Below are 18986 nucleotides of genomic sequence, written 5' to 3' on the forward strand. Positions count from 1 at the left end.
GGCCCGTTCATTCCCCTGCGGGACCCGAGCGGGATGGGGGGCTGGGGCCTGCTGCCCCCACTCCGGGGCCGCCGCGGGATTGCACCAGCTGGGCAGCAGCCCAGACGCGACTGGCCAGGGGCTGGGCGCAGCGTGCGCGCTGCTGGGTCCCCGCAGCAGGCCCAGGCTCGGGGGGTTCAGGCCCGGGCACCAGAGCCGCAGCCGCCGAGCTTGGCCATCGGCCGCTACCTCCCCCCGCGGCAGTGGGAGCTGCAGCAGCGGCTGCTCCCGAGTCCCGCTGCCCGGGGGGGGAGAACAGCCGCTGCCTGGCCCCGCGGGCCGCCCCCCTACTCTCCCTACCGCCCGACTGAGTCCTGCCTGCACTGGGGCCAGGCCGGACTCTCACTCACCCCGGCCCCGCGCTCCCCCTGCGTCTCCGGGGCCTCCCTCCAGCGCTTGTGGAGGGAGGAGGAATGGTGAGCCTGGGGAAGAGTCGGGGATTCGGGGAGGGAGCCAATGGGGGGAGGAGGGGGCGGAGTCGGGGCGGGGGGGGGAGGCGAGCACTTCTGGGCTCCGGAGCATTTCATTGTTTGTCCAGTGTCCCGACCGCACATTGGTCGGGACACGGGACAAACAAGGAAATATCGGGACGGTCCCGATAAAATCGGGACGTCTGGTCACCCTACTCTAGCCTGGCTGGGGACATCTCCTCTCGATGACAGGCCTCGTACCTTCACTTCTTTGAAGGAGGAATCCCACAATTCTCCCACTTTCAGACTAGATCCTGGGGTACTTACTGTGATTCTTCAGCAGGGCTGAGTGGGCTGGAGCCTTCCTTTCAGTAGCTGTGACCAGTGTGTGGATATGGTGACACAAAACAGTCCTTTCAAAACAACATATTTTTCAATTTCATAGCAGGAACAAAGCAGAACAAGAGCAAAGGGTTATTAAGCAATCTACATGCATCTTTGTCTTATGTAAAGATTAGGGAGGCTTATCCAGACACCCGCACTTTTGGGGACTGCGATTCAGTCTGCTTTCACACCATCTTTAGGGGGCAGACCTTTTATCAGTCCTAAATGTTCTTTGTTTCCCTGTATCTATTGAACCTGGTCAAATTGGTTTGTGCAGCCCACCAGAGGCGGGGACGCAGCATATCATAGTTAATAGTCCTGAGTGTCTGCTAAGGATCTCCTGGCTGTGCTGCAGTCACCTTTCCTGTGGACACAGTGTCAAGTAACTCCTGCTGGAATTAATCCTGGTAGTCCTATAGCAAATGATGCAATAACAAATAGCTGGACATGACATATATTCATAATATATCATGAGCGTCTCCCATACCTTTCAGACTTTCTCACTGGCTTGATGAAGGGGCTTCTGCAGAGTTTGCACTTCATTTTTGGTGCAAGTGGAGGCACTTCACTGGAGCTCACTTGATGTGTGGGGGAGTAGGGAAAAGAATTCACAGGCTGGCAAAATAAGATTAATTACCCAGAAGTCAGTGTGAACTCCCCTGTCACCGTCCCCTAATTCCATCCTTTAGGAGAGGCTGGTTGATGGTGGAGTTTGAAGGTTTCTTCTACCTGTGCAGGGTGGTAGGAATAGCCCAATATCTGAGTTAGCTAAAGCAGTGTATTGTCTGAGTTTTGAGGGTTGGAGTGAACCTATGGAATTCAAAAGTTTTCAAAGGGCAAAATGGAAAAGTGAAGCATAAATAGCAAGGAATAGGATTCATTACACTGCTCTACAGCCAAAATGCTTCTGAAATAAATGTAGTCAAACTTTACTAATTCTGGGTCACTGAGAACGAAAATGATGCTTAAAATTGTTGATTGGCTCTAGTTTTCAAGATATGCTATTGGGTCAGTATATACGACCCTTGACTTGGGAATGGCGGAGGATGAGGGTATGTCTACACTACGAGAGTAGTTCGATTTTAGTTAAATCGAATATGTGCAATCGATATTAGAAAGTCGAACGTGTGTGTCCACACTAAGGACAGTAATTCGACTTTGTCAGTCCACACTACCAGGGAAAGCGTCGACATTGGAAGCAGTGCACTGTGGGCAGCTATCCCACAGTTCCCGCAGTCCCCGCTGCCCATTGGAATTCTGGGTCGAGCCCCCAATGCCTTCTGGGTAAAAAAATGTGGCGAGGGTGCTTTTGGGTAACTGTCGTCATCCGTCAGTCACTACCGCCCTCCCTCCCTCCCTGAAAGCGCCGGCGGGAAATCAGTTCGCGCACTTTTAGATCAGTGACAGCGCGGACGCCACAGCACTGCGATCATGGATCCCGCTGCGACCATCGCTGCAGTTGTGGCCGTTCTCAACGCCTCGCAGCTTATCATACACCTTTCCCAGAGGCAGATGCAGAGAAATCAGGCGAGGAGGCTACGGCACCGCCGTGAGGGCCTGAAGTCGGAGAGTAGCACAGAGCTGTCAGAAACCACGAGCCCCAGCGCCCAGGACATCACGGTGGCAATGGGGCATGTGGATTTTGTTGAACGGCGATTCTGGGCCCGGGAAACAAGCACGGACTGGTGGGACCGCATAGTGCTTCAGGTCTGGGATGAATCCCAGTGGCTGCGAAACTTTCGCATGCGGAAGGGGACTTTCCTTGAACTTTGTGACTTGCTGTCCCCTGCCCTGAAGCGCAAGGACACCCGCATGCGAGCAGCCCTGACTGTCCAGAAGCGAGTGGCCATAGCCCTCTGGAAGCTTGCAACGCCGGACAGCTACCGGTCAGTCGCGAACCACTTTGGCATGGGCAAATCTACCGTGGGGGTTGTTGTCCTGCAAGTAGCCAAGGCAATCGTCAAGGTACTGCTGTCAAAGGTAGTGACCCTGGGAAACGCGCAGGCCATCATAGATGGCTTCGCCGCGATGGGATTCCCAAACTGCGGTGGGGCTATAGATGGGACTCACATCCCTATCCTGGGACCGGGCCACCAGGCCAGCCAGTACATCAACCGAAAGGGCTACTTTTCAATGGTGCTGCAAGCACTGGTGGACCATCGGGGACGGTTTACAAACATCTACGTCGGATGGCCGGGCAAGGTTCATGACGCTCGCGTGTTCAGGAACTCTGGTCTGTTTAGACGGCTGCAGGAAGGTATTTACTTCCCGGACCACAAGATAACTGTTGGGGATGTGGAGATGCCTACAGTGATCCTCGGGGACCCAGCCTACCCGCTAATGCCCTGGCTCATGAAGCCCTATACTGGCGCCCTGGACACAGAAAAAGAACTGTTCAACTACCGTCTGAGCAAGTGCAGAATGGTGGTGGAGTGTGCTTTTGGCCGTCTCAAAGGGAGATGGAGAAGCTTACTGACTCGCTGTGATCTCAGCGAAACCAATATCCCCATCGTTATTGCAGCTTGCTGTGTGCTCCACAATCTGTGTGAGAGCAAGGGGGAGACCTTTATGGCGGGGTGGGAGGTTGAGGCAAATAGCCTGGCTGCTGATTACGCCCAGCCAGACAGCCGGGCGATTAGAAGAGCCCAGCGGGACGCGCTGTGCATCCGGGAGGCTTTGAAAGCCAGTTTCAAGGCTGAGCAGGGTACCCAGTGACTTTTAAGTTTGTGGACACAGAAGCAGAACTTGCCCCCGTTTCTTTACCCAGTTGCCGTCGACTATCCTCTGCAATCACATACCCCCTTCACCCCCTTCCCAAAAAATAAAATCTGTTCTGTTTTGTTAATGGACACCATTGTCTTTATTACTGTTTTCGCTGGAATGTTTTAAACCTGGGACGCAGACTGTGGCGGGGGGCGGGTTTAGTGTTGTGATGCAAATGATGCTTCTAAACTCCAGGAATGACAGGCTCCGCGGTGGTGGACTGGTTGTTTCAACGGAGCCTGCCAGCTCTCCTGGCCGGGACTGCGTGTATGTGTCGGCTATGTGACTGTCTTGCAGGGGGAGGAGGGTTACAGATCCCCTGCTGCGCGGCTCTGTGATCCAGGGTAAGGACCGCTGCATAAGATCTGTAACTGCCCTCCCACGCCACCAAGTCACAGAGCAACACCACCCCCCCCACCACACAGAACATGAAAACCACCTCCCAGACTGACCAGGATAACTAGTCACTGCACTGTATATGTGCCCTGCTGCTGCACCTGCCCCCTGCTAAAGGTGACTGTCCTGTCCAATGACCAAGCCCCTTCCCCCCCTTCAGACAGACTCCCCTCCAAAAGAAGAGGATGGAAACAGAAATGAACAGAAACGTATTCTTTATTAACAACCGCACATGGAACGGGGGGGTGAAACTTGGACGGGGTCTTGTGTGAGGCGGGTAGGAAAGGACTTTTCAAATTTTGGGGAATGAGAGCCTTCTAGTGGTAGAGCAGTCCGCAGGGGTGGAGTGAAATTTTTCACGGCCCCTTCTACCCCTCCGTGTTTGGACTTTGGGTGAGGGGGGTATGGGACTTGGTGGCGGGGCAGGGCAGTTACAGAGAGACTGCAGCGGGGCTCTCTCCTCCTGCCTCCGGTCCTGCAGAACATCCACAAGGCGGCGGAGCGTGTCCGTTTGCTCCCTCATTAGTCCAAGCAGCGTTTGAGTAGCCTGCCTGTCCTCCTGTCGCCACCTCTCCTCCCGTTCAATGTTTGCCCGGTGCATTTGGGACAAGTTCTCCCTCCACTGTGTCTGCTGGGCTGCCTGTGCTCGGGAGCATGCCATTAGTTCAGCAAACATGTCTTCCCGTGTCCTCTTCTTCCTCCTCCTAATGTGCGCTAGCCTCTGGGCAGATGTGGCTGTGGGAATTGGAAAAAGGGAGTGAATTCCTGAGACAGAGCAATGTATCTGTGAACAGAGAACATAGTCTTTCTCTGTGAACAAGACCATGCAGAGCACCTATCACACGCGCACTGAGGACAAGGTCGAATTTTCGGCCCTCGCCTACCGTGCCTGCGGTCTTGCTGTGGCGAGCTGAGGAGCAGGGCAGGACACCGGACTTTGTCTAGATGGCAAACATGGTAAGCCGTAGACTTGTGGCTGCTTAAAACTTTAAGAGTGGCACTGGCCTCCTTTCACATAGAAAGCAATGCGAGTCTCTGCTGGCAGCAATCCTGCAAGCATGAACTCTGCCCCTGTCCCAGCCCCTCGCGGCTGTAAACCGCGTGGCTGTAAACCGGCGGTTGCAGTTCTGTAAAGGGACGGGCAAGCAGTCCCAATACTAACTTTCCCTTACCTAATTCACAGCAGGGAGTCATGCCAGACATCACCCTCCTGAAGGTCTCTGCGAGCCAGAAGGAGCGGATGCTTCGTGACAGCTTGCAGAAACCGGGGCCATTTGCTGCGCTGCTCTGCAAGGCCATGATCCCGGAGTACCTGCTGGCCTTGTGGCAGGGAAACGTGTCCTACCACGGGGGGCCTAATAAGCTCTCCCTGCCCAGGAACCTGCTGATGAGGCTGGAAAAACACCTGCAGGAGGTGTATGAGGAGTTCTCCCCGGAGGATGTCGCCTCTATCCCTGGTTACATTGACCAGTTCTTGGCTTAGGTGCCCTTGGAGGGACAAATGACTGCAGGGTTTTGGGCACTATAATCATGAAGCGGACATTGTGCAATTTTTTGAAAATGGTTCGGACTATATATTGAGGCGCCCAAAGACAGACTAATCATGACACACTTTGCACTGATTCCCCTTTTGTTTGACTTTCCTGTTAACAGTAGCTAAAGTGCTTTAAAACATGTAAATATTTTAAATATGCCAGTTATGTTGTAAATAAATGTTTGGATATTTAAAACACTTACTGCTTGATCCTTCCCCTGAATCTGTGTCTGGGGTAACGGCTGGGGAGGGTTGGCAGGGGATCTCTGTCAGGGTGATGAAGAGCTCCTGGCTGTCGGGCAAATCAGCGTTGTAAGCGCTGTCTACTGCTTCGTCCTCCTCATCTCCTTCCTCCTCTTCCCCGTCCGCTGAGGAACCGGCCGCGGACAATATCCCATCCTCAGAGTCCACGGTCAGGGGTGGGGTAGTGGTGGCGGCCGCACCTAGGATGGAATGCAGTGCCTCGTAGAAACGGGATGTGTGGGGCTGGGATCCGGAGCGTCCGTTTGCCTCTTTGGTCTTCTGGTAGCCTTGTCTCAGCTCCTTGATTTTCACGCGGCACTGCGTTGCATCCCGGCTGTAGCCTCTCTCTGCCATGGCTTTAGAGATCTTCTCATAGGTCTTTGCATTCCGTCTTTTGGAGCGCAGCTCGGAAAGCACTGACTCATCTCCCCACACAGCGATGAGATCCAAGACTTCCCGATCCGTCCATGCTGGGGCCCTCTTTCTATTGGATTGCACGGCCATCTCTGCTGGAGAGCTCTGCATCGTTGCCACTGCTGCCACTGCTGCTGAGCTCGCCACGGTGTCCAAACAGAAACTGCGCTTCAAACTGCCCAGACAGGAAAAGGAATTCAAATTTTCCCGGGGTGTGGCTGGTCAGAGCATCCGAGCTCGGACTGCTGTCCAGAGCGTCAACAGAGTGGTGCACTGTGGGATAGCTCCCGGAGCTATTAGCGTCGATTTCCATCCACACCTAGCCTAATTCGATATGGCCATTTCGAATTTAGCGCTACTCCTCTCGTTGGGGAGGATTACAGAAATCGATTTAAAGAGAGCTCTATGTCGAACTAAATGGCTTCGTGGTGTGGACGGGTGCAGGGTTAATTCGATATAACGGCGCTAAATTCGACATAAAAGCCTAGTGTAGACCAGGCCTAAGTGAGTTATAAAGGGAAGGGATCTCAATTTAAACCAGAAATGACTAAAATACATCTTTGACTGGATCTATGAATAAATCTATGACTGGGTTTGGACAGTACTTGCTTTTTAGGCAAAACAATGAATGATGCAATCTGAAGCTGGTATTGCGTCATACATGATATGAATTGCATCATGTTATTCCTAGAAGTCATGGATGATGCAATCATAACGAAGCTTACATCACTCTGCTGAACAAATTGCCCTATATCAGCTCTAGAAATCATACAGTGTCGTGCTCTCTTATTTGTCAGTGTTTGATTTTGCAAAGGGACACATTTCTGTTAACCAAAGTGATCAGAGATGCCTTGTACTTGTGTGAACAGTGCAGATAACTTCTGCTATGTTTGTGGTGAAGTGACTTTTGCATCACAAAAGCGCAGTATAACCACTATGGTTAAGAAAGCCTATCACCTTTATTTTGGCTGCAAAATTGGAGATCAGGACAAGAGGTGGGCCCCACACGTATGCTGCAAGACTTGTGCAACAAATCTTCGCCAGTGGTTGAACAGGAAAAGGAAATCTATGCCTTTTGCAGTGCCAATGATTTGGAGAGAGCCAACAGATCATACCAGCAATTGTTATTTCTGCATGGTGCCTCCAGTTGGGAAAGGTGTGTCAAAGAAGAAAAAGTGGACTGTGCATTATCCAAACATTCCATCAGCTATACGCCCAGTACCCCACGGAGAAGGACTGCCGGTTCCTGATGCACCAGAATCATTCTCACTTGAGTCAGACGAGGAAGAAGATGAAACTTCTGGTCCTGAACCATCAATGTCACAGGACCCACATTTTCTCCCATCCTCCTCCTCTGAACCACACCTCATAACACAAGGTGAACTGAATGACCTTGTCAGGGATTTGGAACTACCCAAGAGTAAGGCAGAGCTGTTGGGCTCCAGACTACAGCAGTGGAATCTCCTGGCAGGTGATGTTAGGGTTTCCATGTTCCGTGACTGTCAAAAGGATCTTGTCCCATTCTTCTTCATGGAAGGTGATCTTGTAGCCTGCAACAACATCGATGGTGTGATGGCAGCCCTCAACATCGTTCATGATCCAGATGAGTGGAGACTGTTCATTGATTCATGGAATACGAGTCTTAAAGCTGTTTTACTGCATAATGGCAATGTTTTGCCATCAATTCCAGTTGGTCATGCAGTCCATATGAAGGAAACCTATGACAACATGAAACAACTTTTGAGGTGCATAAACTATGACCAACATCAGTGGCAGCTTTGTGTCGATTTGAAGGTTGTTGCTCTCTTGCTTGGTCTGCAGACTGGATACACAAAGTACTGCTGTTTTCTCTGCGAATGGGATAGTCGTGCAAGAGATTCCCACTACATCAAGAAAGATTGGCCACTCCGACAGTCATTGGAGCCTGGGAGGAAAAGTGTTTAGCATCCACCACGTGTTGAATCAAGGAAGATTTTGTTACCACCCTTACACATCAAGCTGGGTCTGATGAAGAACTTTGTCAAGGCCATTGACAAAACACAAGCAGCTTTCAAGTACCTCCGTGGAAAATTTCCAAGGTTAAGTGAAGCTAAGATAAAGGAAGGTGTCTTTGTTGGTCCTCAGATTCGTGAACTTCTTCGAGATGATGCATTTGACCATGCACTGCGTGGCAAGGAAAAGACAGCATGGAAAGCCTTCCAGTTAGTGGCAATAAATTTTCTCGGAAACAACAAGGCAGACAACTACAGGTTGTTGGTGGAAAACCTTCTCAAGGCATACAAAAGCCTTGGTTGCAACATGTCACTAAAGATACATTTTTTGCACTCTCATCTAGATTTTTTTCCACCGAACTGCGGAGCAGTGAGCGACGAGCACGGCGAGCGATTTCACCAGGACATTGCAACAATGGAGAAACGCTATCAGGGCAAATGGAGCCTATCAATGCTTGCAGACTATTGCTGGACAGTGACAAAAGATGCTCCATTGAATGAATACAAGAGACAAGCCAAGAAGTGCCGAGTAGACACTGAATAGGACTAAACTATGTACAGAATAGTTTTTTGCCTTTTGGTTCATAATAAATTTTATTTATATAACCCTTTTGCTGATTTTTAAAGTGTTACATAAACAGGACAGGTGAAATATTATCATGTAAAGCAACCATAAACACATGAAAAGACCTAGGTTTACAATTTATGATTAAAACTCTATCTACACAATATACATAGACATAAAATGTAAAAACTTAAATATCTTAGAAACAGTAGCCAATCAGTTGTTTTAGTTGTCATATTTGAATTCAGCACATCAAAATACATAATAAATAGCACATTTTATCTCTGAAGCAGACGACTTCTCAAAAATTGTAGACCAAACAATGAAAGCACCAATGGAACCACTAATAGGATGGCTGTCTCATGCTGTTGGAGGGAATCAGTCCTCAGATAATAATCATCAGTAGTCTGCAGCTTTGAGGTCCTCTTCAACTCCTTGCTGCTGCTGGAGTGTTCAGATAGCTGTTGCTGTGAAAGATGCAACCTTCCACCAGAGTCTAGTTAGAGGACTATGTCTCATTCTGTTGGATGATTTGGCCACAGTCATCCACTCTGTCATGGCTTCTAGGCTGGATTACTGCAACTTGCTTTATCAAGGCATGAGTGTTATTTTAGCCAGAATGAAGTAGTCAGTTTGTTTTGGCAACACCGGCCACCAAGAACTAGTACTGCTAGTCTCATTATTGTGGCTTCTTATAAAATTAAGTTAAAAGCTAATGTTCTCATTTTTAATTCCTTCTGCAGCTGTTTGTCGGCATCTCAGCGAGTGCCTTTTTCCTTGACAACTATATCTTGCAAGTATACATGTTCCTCAGGCACTTTGGAGCTATCATCCTTGTGGGTGAAATCCTTGAGTGGGAGTTGGGCTTTCTCTGCAAGAGGAGACGGGACTTTGGAATTTATTATCAGAGAAAATCATTGATCTTATAGGCTTCAGAATAGGCAATATTTCAGTTTCGCTTTCCCAAATTAACAGAAAAGGGGTGGAACAAAAAGTGAAGTTAGAAGGAAGTTATAAATTTTATTTAAAACAAACAAACAAAAACAACAACCACCAGATTATCTAGGAGAAAGAAAGAGTGGAAAACTACAAGTGACCTGTGGCCTAGAGTTGATTCTTAACTTTTGGGTGGCTTTACTAATCTCTTTATTTCTGCTCTAGCTAGACTGCATTTGTGATGAGTGCCTTTATAAATGAAAATTACAATTGATATTTTAAATAAGGCTTGCTGACTTAGCTAATTAATCTAATTTAAATCAATCTACCCTGCTCAGAATCCTGTTTTTTGTTGATCCATATTCTGGGAGTTTGCTTCAGCAAGATCAACCAATGTTATATTCTCTGTGGAAATCAAATGCAGAGTTGCTCTTTCTCACAGGGATCAGGTAGGATCCAACCTAAGAACACCAGTTATTCTAGGATCTGTCCTTCTCTGCTTCTCTTGTTATGGCAAAATCAATGATGTTTAGTGGAGGAAGACAGAAAAAGACATCTACAGTGGTAAGCTTCTCCTTAATCTAGATAATGCTGGCACTTTCTAGCTTGCCAGTGAAATGATCACATGAGTGTTGTCTGCAGTGTCTGAAGTTTTAATTTAATTCCTTTTTGGACAACAGCTCAATGAACCATGCCCTCTGTGGCCTGCATGTACTTTTAAGTAGATCAACTGAGTTATTTAGTCACTGTGGAGTCATAACATGCCTGCATTGGCTCGCTGTAAAAATTAGCTTAACTCAGTAAACAATTTAGTGGTTGGCGTAAAGGACTGAGAATTGGGACTAAGATCTCATCTGACTTCTGCTACTGACTTGGTGTGTGACCTTAGACAAATCATTTAACCTCTAGCTGTCTTCCCCCTTTGTAAAATACTGTCTGCCTCAGTAGTGAGGTGTAATATTTTGTTAAGCGCTTTCACCCAGGATCTGAAAGGTGTCTTACAAGTGCAAAGTATATGCCAAAGCCCATGGGCTATTCTTGAATTATTTTTTCCAGTTAAAGCACTAAATGTTTCTAGCCATGTGCGTTGCATCATGCACCTATAAAACACCTGCTAGAATTGTGCATTTAGATGGCTATCTCACTGTCCTCTGTGTGTAATGATGGGTTCTATGCATCTTCACATTATGTAGTCGTTGGAGGCTGTTTGACATATGCCTGGGGGTTTGCAATACATGAGACTGAAGTTTTGTAAGTCTATTGTATGACTTCTGAAAGGAAGGCCCTATTCAGAGAAGTGGCATTCCAGGAGTGGCAACCTGACTGCAGACACTTTGTTGGAGAAATCCATTTTACCCGTGGGTGGTTCTTTTATTTGATTTCCTTGTATAGTGTGAGGGTATCTCCCATATTAGGTCATTTAAACCCTCAGAAGTTTGTCTTTGACATGCTTCTTTCTCTCTGTTTTTCTGCAGTTAGGGGCATCTTGTCCCGTCATTCATATCTTGAGCAATTATTTGGCCAACAGTAACATCTTGTTGAATTCTTACTACTTAATGACAACCACATGCAGTGGCTTCTGGTCACTGCATCATGATTAAAAATGTTCCAGTCTTGTGCCAGTCTTAACTTTATAGTATGTAACTTCAGGCAACTCCGGTGGATTTTAGTGTGGTTCTAGTCTGTAATAGAACTATATAAAAAGGCCACCTCTTTACTCAACTGATCTGTTCCTTTTATGGACTCATTCATAATTACTGACTTGAGTGGTTAAAAAATATTTACTGCTTTTTGAGAAGCCTTGTTAATATTGCAGAGCCAACACATTTGGGCTAGCTAGAGCAGTGGTTCTCAACCTGGGGTACATGTACCCCTGGGGATATGCAGAGGTCTTCTAGGGAGTACATCAACTCATCTAGATATTTGCCTAGTTTTACAACAGGCTACATAAAAAGCACTAGTGAAGTCAGTACAAACTAAAATTTCATACAGACAATGACTTGTTTATACTGCTCTATATACTATACGCTGAAATGTAAGTACAGTGTTAATATTCCAGTTGATTTATTTTATAATTGTATGGTAAATATGAGAAAGTAAGCAATTTTTCAATAATAGTGTGCTGTGACACTTCGGTATTTTTATGTCTGATTTTGTAAGCAAGTAGTTTTTAAGTGAGGTGAAACTTGGGGGTACGCAAGACAAATCAGACTATTATACCCCTTTCAGGAGTCTGGAACGGTTGAGAGCTTCTGAACTAGAAGAGTCTTGCATATTATGAACACTTTTGGTAGATTCCCATTACAGAAACAGGTTACACAATTTTTTAAAAAACTTTCCTATTTTTGTGAAATCCAATTTTTTTTCACCAGCTCAGGTGTTGAACAAGAAGAAAAGAGCCAAGTTTAATTTTCAGATGGAGAGTTGTTTACACAGAGATGGCACTCTTAAATACCATCTTTAAAGGTGCTTTACAAAATATAACCCCACTTTAAACCTTTTAATGGAACTATCATATTTATTTTGTCTCTCAAAGAAGATCCTGCAAGTTTGTTTGCTAGTCTCATTAATTAGGTTGTTTCCCCTTTAATTAGCACCCTACCCTATTTTAAAAGTCAGTATCTAGGCGTTCTTAATTTCTGCTATGCTAACATAGTTTACAGTTTTGCAATGAGAAGATGTTGCAACCTGTAAGTCATTTAAGTATGACTTCCCTTGTGTGTAGATCTTAAATTTCAGTTCCAAAGAGAGGCCCATGTTAAATCAATTTTATGACCCCTACTCAGACATCCTTTCCTCACTTCAGACTGATCATCATGTGAGGGTTCCTCCTCCAGTCAAATGTTCCTTGTGAGTAAGCAACAATTTATGTAACAGAAAATAAATGAATTGTCCCCTTTTTCTGTACACACATGTATTTGTACGTTGACTCACTTTTATAAGTTTTTTGAGCAGTGTTAATCAGGGGACTGAGTTCTTTGTGTAGTTTTGTTTGTTTTTGTTTTAAGAGATTGGATTTCCAGGGCAAATCACAATTTAGCTATTCTACTTTTTTGTTTTAACTTTTTAGTACATTCACGTTTTTGTAGTCAATGTACATACTCTAACATGAGATAACAGTGAAAATGACTGTTTTGGATATTTAGATTCTGTTAAGACGGTTTCTGGGTTTCTCTGTTTCCGGCCCAGAGTCTGTGGGTCCCTCTTTCTTGATGAGTCTTGGGTTTGCTGATCTCTCCTGTTGTAATCCACATTTTGTATGCTGATGGTCACGTTGTTAACCACCATTATATCAAACTCACTTCCCCTCCTTTCCCTCCCACTCATTATTCTTAACAGTTCTCCTTTGGTGTTAGTTTAGTATAATTCCCCCTTGGTTAATAGAGCTGGTTGAACAACTTTCAAAATCATTCACCAAAAAGGATAAACTTTTCACAGAAAAAAAATCTTTTTTTGACTAGTTGTAATATTTGAAGTTTCTAATTAAATGATCGAACAGTAAAATGTATGCTAAATTCAAAGCTGTGATTTAATAGTAAACGTCTCAATTTTTTTCCTTGTGTGCTCTTGGTCAATTTCAGACTAATGTATAATAGGTTGCGAGAGATAAGGGAGAGAATGGGCTTTTTGGCTACAAACATCTATTTACTCTTCTCTCCTCTGAATCTTAGTCAAATTATCTCTGAAATCAGAATTGCCTACATTTAATAATGCAATAATCTTAAATGCTGGGCTAAGTCTTATGTTGTAGAAGTGGGGAAGTTGCCTAGCAATCAGAAAATCTCTATTTTTGGTAACTTTGAGCAAGTTGATCTTGACATATTTTCAGTAAAAGCAAGTAGTGGTTGTGGCACTGGCCGACCAGGTGCCAGCTCATGCCAAGGCCCCTAAACCTCACTGAACACTGACAAATGCATAGTTGGACACCTGTCTGTCTCACCTGCATGTTAGTATTGATATTAGATTTATAGAGATGGGTTTAGTGTTTGGACGTTATGAAATGCTTGTGAGTTGCTGCATCCATTAATCTCACTTATAATGTCTAAATCATGTTATAAGGTAATATTTAAGTGTTTGCTATGAAACTGGAAACCCTCAGAGTCAGGAGACAAGCATTATTGAGTGTGAAATACTAGTTCACCACAAGCAGGGCCGGCTCCAGGCACCAGCAAGGGAAGCTGTTGCTTGGGGCGGCCAGTGGAAAGGAGTGGCACGTTCGGGTCTTCGGCGGCAATTCGGTGGTGGGTCCCTCACTCCCTCTCGGAGGGAAGGACCGGCCGCCGAATTGCCACCGAAGAATGAAGCGGCACAGTAGAGCTGCTGCCGAAGTGCCGCCGATCGCGGCTTTATTTTATTTATTTATTTATTGCTTCGCCGCTTGGGGCGGCAAAAAAGCTGGAGCCGGCCCTGACCACAAGAGATGTATTCTGCCCAGCAAAGGAAGGCCTATAGACACCAGACAAACCATTGTGGAACATCAGTGGATAGGGGACTTTGCTCCCCATCACACAAATGAAGAGAGGATGTGCACAAACCCTCGTCCCATCACAGTTTGAACTCCAGGGGAAGGGAATAAAATCTCAGAGCCGGAGGTTCTGTATCATTATGGTGCTTTGAATTTGGAGAGGGCAATATTTCTAAAAATAAGCAAGGGATCCCCAAGCTGCTTAGCTTAGCTTAGCCCTAAAGGACCTATGGAGGTTGTACATTACAGCAGCTTGTTATTTTTTGAAGCCGAAGACTGTAACTCATTTGTGTGTTTACTTGCTTTAACCTTGTAAATAACTTTTATTTTTCCTAGTTAATAAACTTTTAGTTTAATATAGGATTGGCTACAAGTGTTGTCTTTAGTGAGAGATCTAAGGTACATTTGACCTGGGGTAAGTAACTGGTCCTTTGGGACTGGGAGTAACCTGAATATTGTTGCAATTTTTGGTGTAAGGGACCATCTACCAGAAAGGCAGGCATGCCTGTGTGGCAAGATAGACTGGAGTGCCTAAGGAGACTGTCTGTGACTCCATCTCAAGGCTGTTATAGTGCTTGAGGAGTTCACACTTGCTACTTTGTTGGTGAAATCTAATCATAGAACACACAACCAATTGGGGGTTTGTGCCCTGGTTTGTAATAGTCTGTTCTGAGGTTGGCACCCACGTTCGTGAGCTTGACAGTGGTGCAAATGCATTCTGTGGTGTTAGTCATCCCTACTGGATGTCCTGGTTCACATCACAAGGCCACCAAATAAACAGGTGCCATCTGTTGATTGTTCACTAGGCTAAGGATTCAGATATCAGCCATGTTATAAACAGATTTGTTGTGAGAGTTTGCATGGTGACTGCTCTTGATATGAGGCTCTAGCCAGTACTATCAACTCTCATTTTCAAGATAACCAAATTCACTTCACTTAAAATTCAAAATGAAGAACTAAAAACCTTTCTTTAACTTTATTATAGTGCTAGAGTTGCAGTCCCCTCAAATGAGGAACTTGTTCTAGATTAATTTTTCTTAACCGCCTCTTATTTAATATGAATGTCAAAACTACTACCCATCATTAAAGCATTTGCTTTTTTAATAAGTTGAAAAAATACAGTGTTCTACATAGGGTTATGTATTCAAATAATTTGAATGGAATAGTGTAGATTGATAGGGTGTGGACTTGGTTAGGTGTTCTAGCAGTTTCCCATTTTTGTAAAGATCATAAAAAGATAAACTTTCTTTTGACCATACAACAGAGAAATTTTTATTCTGTGAATCTGGTAATAAGTTATGCTTTACTGCAATGCTATTATGTACATCTGTTTGAAACTAAAACCCCTTTTAGTCAAAGGGTACTGTCATGTCTTATAAACAATTGTAAATGGAAAAAGACTCTGCCATAACAACAGATGCAAAACCTGCAGACATATCTCCACTGCTACGATGATCAATACCCCCCACAACACAGCTTCCAAGATCTACCGGTCCTACACATATCCATCACAAAGTGTGGTATACCTCATCCAGAGCACTAAATACCCTAGTAACACTATGTGGGTGGAAATCAGACAGTCCCTACACTCTTGAAAGAACTCCCAGGGAAAAATGATATGGTGTTTTTTGTTTTTTTTAATCACCCGTGGACAAACATTTTTCACAAAACAATCTTACCTCTGTCCTCGTCCTCAAAGGAAACCTGCACAACACTTTCAAAAGATGAGTTGGGAGCTTAAATTCATAACTTAGCTAGACATTGAAAATGATGGTTTTACTAAATATGCTGGATTTATGGCTTATTACAATAATCTGAAACCCATGAACCCCCCCCCTCCCGCCCCACACCTTGAATGGTGTCTCACAATATGTGGAATTACTTATACTGAACAATCTATTCCATCTTATTTAGCTGTGATGCTCTTAGTATCTTTCCCAGACCTGAAGAAGAGCTTTCCTCTCTCACCAACAGAAGTTGGTCCAATAAAAGCTATTACCTCATCCACCTTGTCCTCTAATATCCTGGGACCAACACAGATACAACAACACTACAAACAACAATGGGAAAAAGTTGTATTACAACACAGTATACGTCTGCACTCCTGTTACAACTATAAAAAGTTCTCCCACGCATAATTGATGAGCCACTATCTCTTATTGTTTCTTCAGTTCTCTTCGTATGCTGCTGTTTCTGGATGCCTATTGTATTGGGTGTAACAAGTTTCTGGTGTTAAGTTCTTCATGTAAGCGGCAAGGCTTTAAATACAGGATGACAAGCATTAAAGTGAATGTGAAAGTCACAAATTCAGGCACCAAAGAGATGATTTTTTTTAAATGGGTTGGTTATAAATTGGCCTCCCCTTAGCAAGATACACTATTAGGCCAATATTTATTTCTCTATATACTTGTTTAACTGTGGATTTTTTGGGGGGGAGGTGGTTCAAGATTTGTTTCTACTGAAGTCTTTAAACCTGTTTGCTAAGAATCCTTTGCTTAATAAGAAACTTGCGAAGTGCTTTTTACTTGTAAAGGCCTCATTGTTTGGAGGGTTGTGTGCTGCTAGTGCACTACTATTCCATTTCTACCTAGGCATTCTGAATTAGTTGCAAGATTAGGATGAGAAAACTACAGAAAAGGCCCACACAGACACATGTGGCCTTCTAAAGGTTGTTTATCACTATTTCAGGGTTGGCCAAGTTTAGGGACCTTGGCAAGACTTATGTAGTTGCAAACAAAAAACGTTCCAAAAGCCAAAATGTTATCAGTTGTTCCCATCCTTTACCATTTAGCGTCCTTACTCCCAATCCAACTGTTGGGATATTGTGTTCCTTAGTGAGTGATAACCAGAAACGGGCACTGTGCCTAACAGGAAACACAACTCTTGCATAGCAAGGCCTTGGTTATTCCATTATGTAAATGCCAGAACAACACCTCCCATCTGTTTTGCTCCAACGTATTATAATATAATACTCTAAATATTTAAATTTCCATTTGCAATGAACTGCTACAGTTCTCATAGGAGAACAAGGATATAAGTCAACACTGTTCTTTGTGTGCAACCCTATAGTAATATACCTGTGTGCGTACATGATAGAGGGGAAGATTTCTAGTAAGATAATATGCTTCAGATTCAAACTTCCAAAGGGTGGTTATAAATATGGATAACATTTGAACTCTGTCCTTTAAGCATAGTGGTAAACATTAAATGGTGTATGGCTCTTTGAGTGCTGTATCTTTGCCTCAGCTTGTCGTAAATATGTATAGGCATCTTGGTGTATTTTTTCCTACCAGATTGTATTTCCAAACTGCCCTTCTGCAGGGAATCTGTCGATTTTTGTCCTTTTCACTTTCTTGTTACCAAGATCTGCTGGGATCTGGTCATCTTGTTGTGGCGCAAGCTCAGTCCATTGTTTCTTGCAGTCAGTATGACTTGTTACTTAGATGTTATCTCTTTGCCACAGGAGCCTTCTTTTTGTTCCATGTGGGCATAGCAGCTACAACAGTGGGGTCCTGGTCCACAATTGGGGCTCCTAGGTGCTGTGATAATTAAGGCTAAGATTTTGTCTCAGACATTTTTAGTAAAAGTCACAGACAGGTCATGGGCTTCTGTGAATTTTTCTTTTTTGCCCGTGACCTATCCATGACTTTTATTAAAAATATGCATGACAAAACAGGGAGCTCTGGGATCCGTACACTACCCTGGGGCCCCCAGCTCAGACCTGTGGGGTCCCCCCTCTGCCAGCTTGGGACATCCCTGCCACCCGTGGTGCCTGGGAGCTCCCAGGGCACCCCCGTGACATCTCAGAGTTTGGGGGCCCCCACAGTTCCCAGCCATCATGGGCTGTGGGGAGACCCTGCAGCTCCCAGGTGCCATGAGCTCAAGTCACAGAGGTCTGTGGAAGTCACTGATTCGTAGCCCTAATGATAATACAAATAAAATGACATACTGAAGATGACTCTAGGTTATGGTTAGCAATGGGCAAAAGTAAGTTGCCCAAATCTAGCACCTATTAACATGAAGATGCAGCTGGTTTGTCACCTGACTAATTTAAACTCATGGGGTTAACTCTGACAAGTGTATGTGCATTTGTCCTCTTGCTTGTATCAAAAATTTGGCTCCTGATGAAACCTTAAAAATATTTGATGTTTGGGATGGAGGGAGAAGACTTGACACTTGTGAAGTTACTGGGTGCTTGGGTTTCAGCAGCTGTGTTTAATAAAATCACCATCCACATAAAACACCAAAATGCTCCTTCTTGGCTTCTAAACTTCCTACAGTTCAGTCAGTCCTGAGCTTAACTGGGCCTTTGGCTTATCAGAGACAAAGTTAATGGTAAATCCAGTTTCTATGAGCTGGGTATGCTGTTCCTCCTTTTCTCTTCGTGCTTCTGAGCATGTGTGTTGACCATGTCATATCTATTGAAAACATAACTGTTAAATATTTGCTTTTCCTCCTTTAGGTTGGGTTGATGTCGACCATGGGATAACAAAGAAAATGCAGCTAATAGCAGAGGCTGAGGTAAATATTTTTTAACATTTACTTGGTGGGGGGGATCCAGACTCCTGGAAAACATGAAACTTTTTTTTGTGTGTGTTTGTCTATTGTTCGTTTAATGCTCTATAATGCCATCATTTCAGACATAGCTTAGGAGTAGTGGTTTTACACAAGCCTTTATTCTTCCCCTTCTCCCCTACCTATTCCTATGCCCCCTGTACAGCATCTGTGTCAAAATATTAACTCGGCTGTTTGTTTTTCTTTCTCAGCCTGTGTTGTACTTGGGCCCCAAAAGGTTAATTCTACAAATAAGCATGTGAACTTTGACACCCCGTATCCAAATTGACTG

The 18986-nt window shown here is 44.9% G+C and overlaps 1 protein-coding gene across 4 annotated transcripts in view; it reads left to right on the forward strand.

Annotated features, from left to right (window-relative positions):
• LOC112105862 (sterol O-acyltransferase 1) overlaps nt 1–18986 on the forward strand; it is a 56605-nt gene that overhangs the window by 5249 nt on the left and 32370 nt on the right. For all 4 annotated transcript variants that reach the window (XM_026655377.1, XM_026655378.1, XM_024198847.2 and 1 more), the window contains exon 3: nt 18603–18661. In XM_026655377.1, coding sequence (XP_026511162.1) covers nt 18603–18661 — 59 coding nt within the window. The remainder of the gene's footprint in view (nt 1–18602; nt 18662–18986) is intronic.

Source organism: Terrapene carolina, unplaced genomic scaffold (genome assembly GCF_002925995.2).
Source record: "Terrapene carolina triunguis isolate 2854851 unplaced genomic scaffold, T_m_triunguis-2.0 Scaffold210, whole genome shotgun sequence".
Taxonomy (NCBI): Eukaryota; Metazoa; Chordata; order Testudines; family Emydidae; genus Terrapene; species Terrapene triunguis.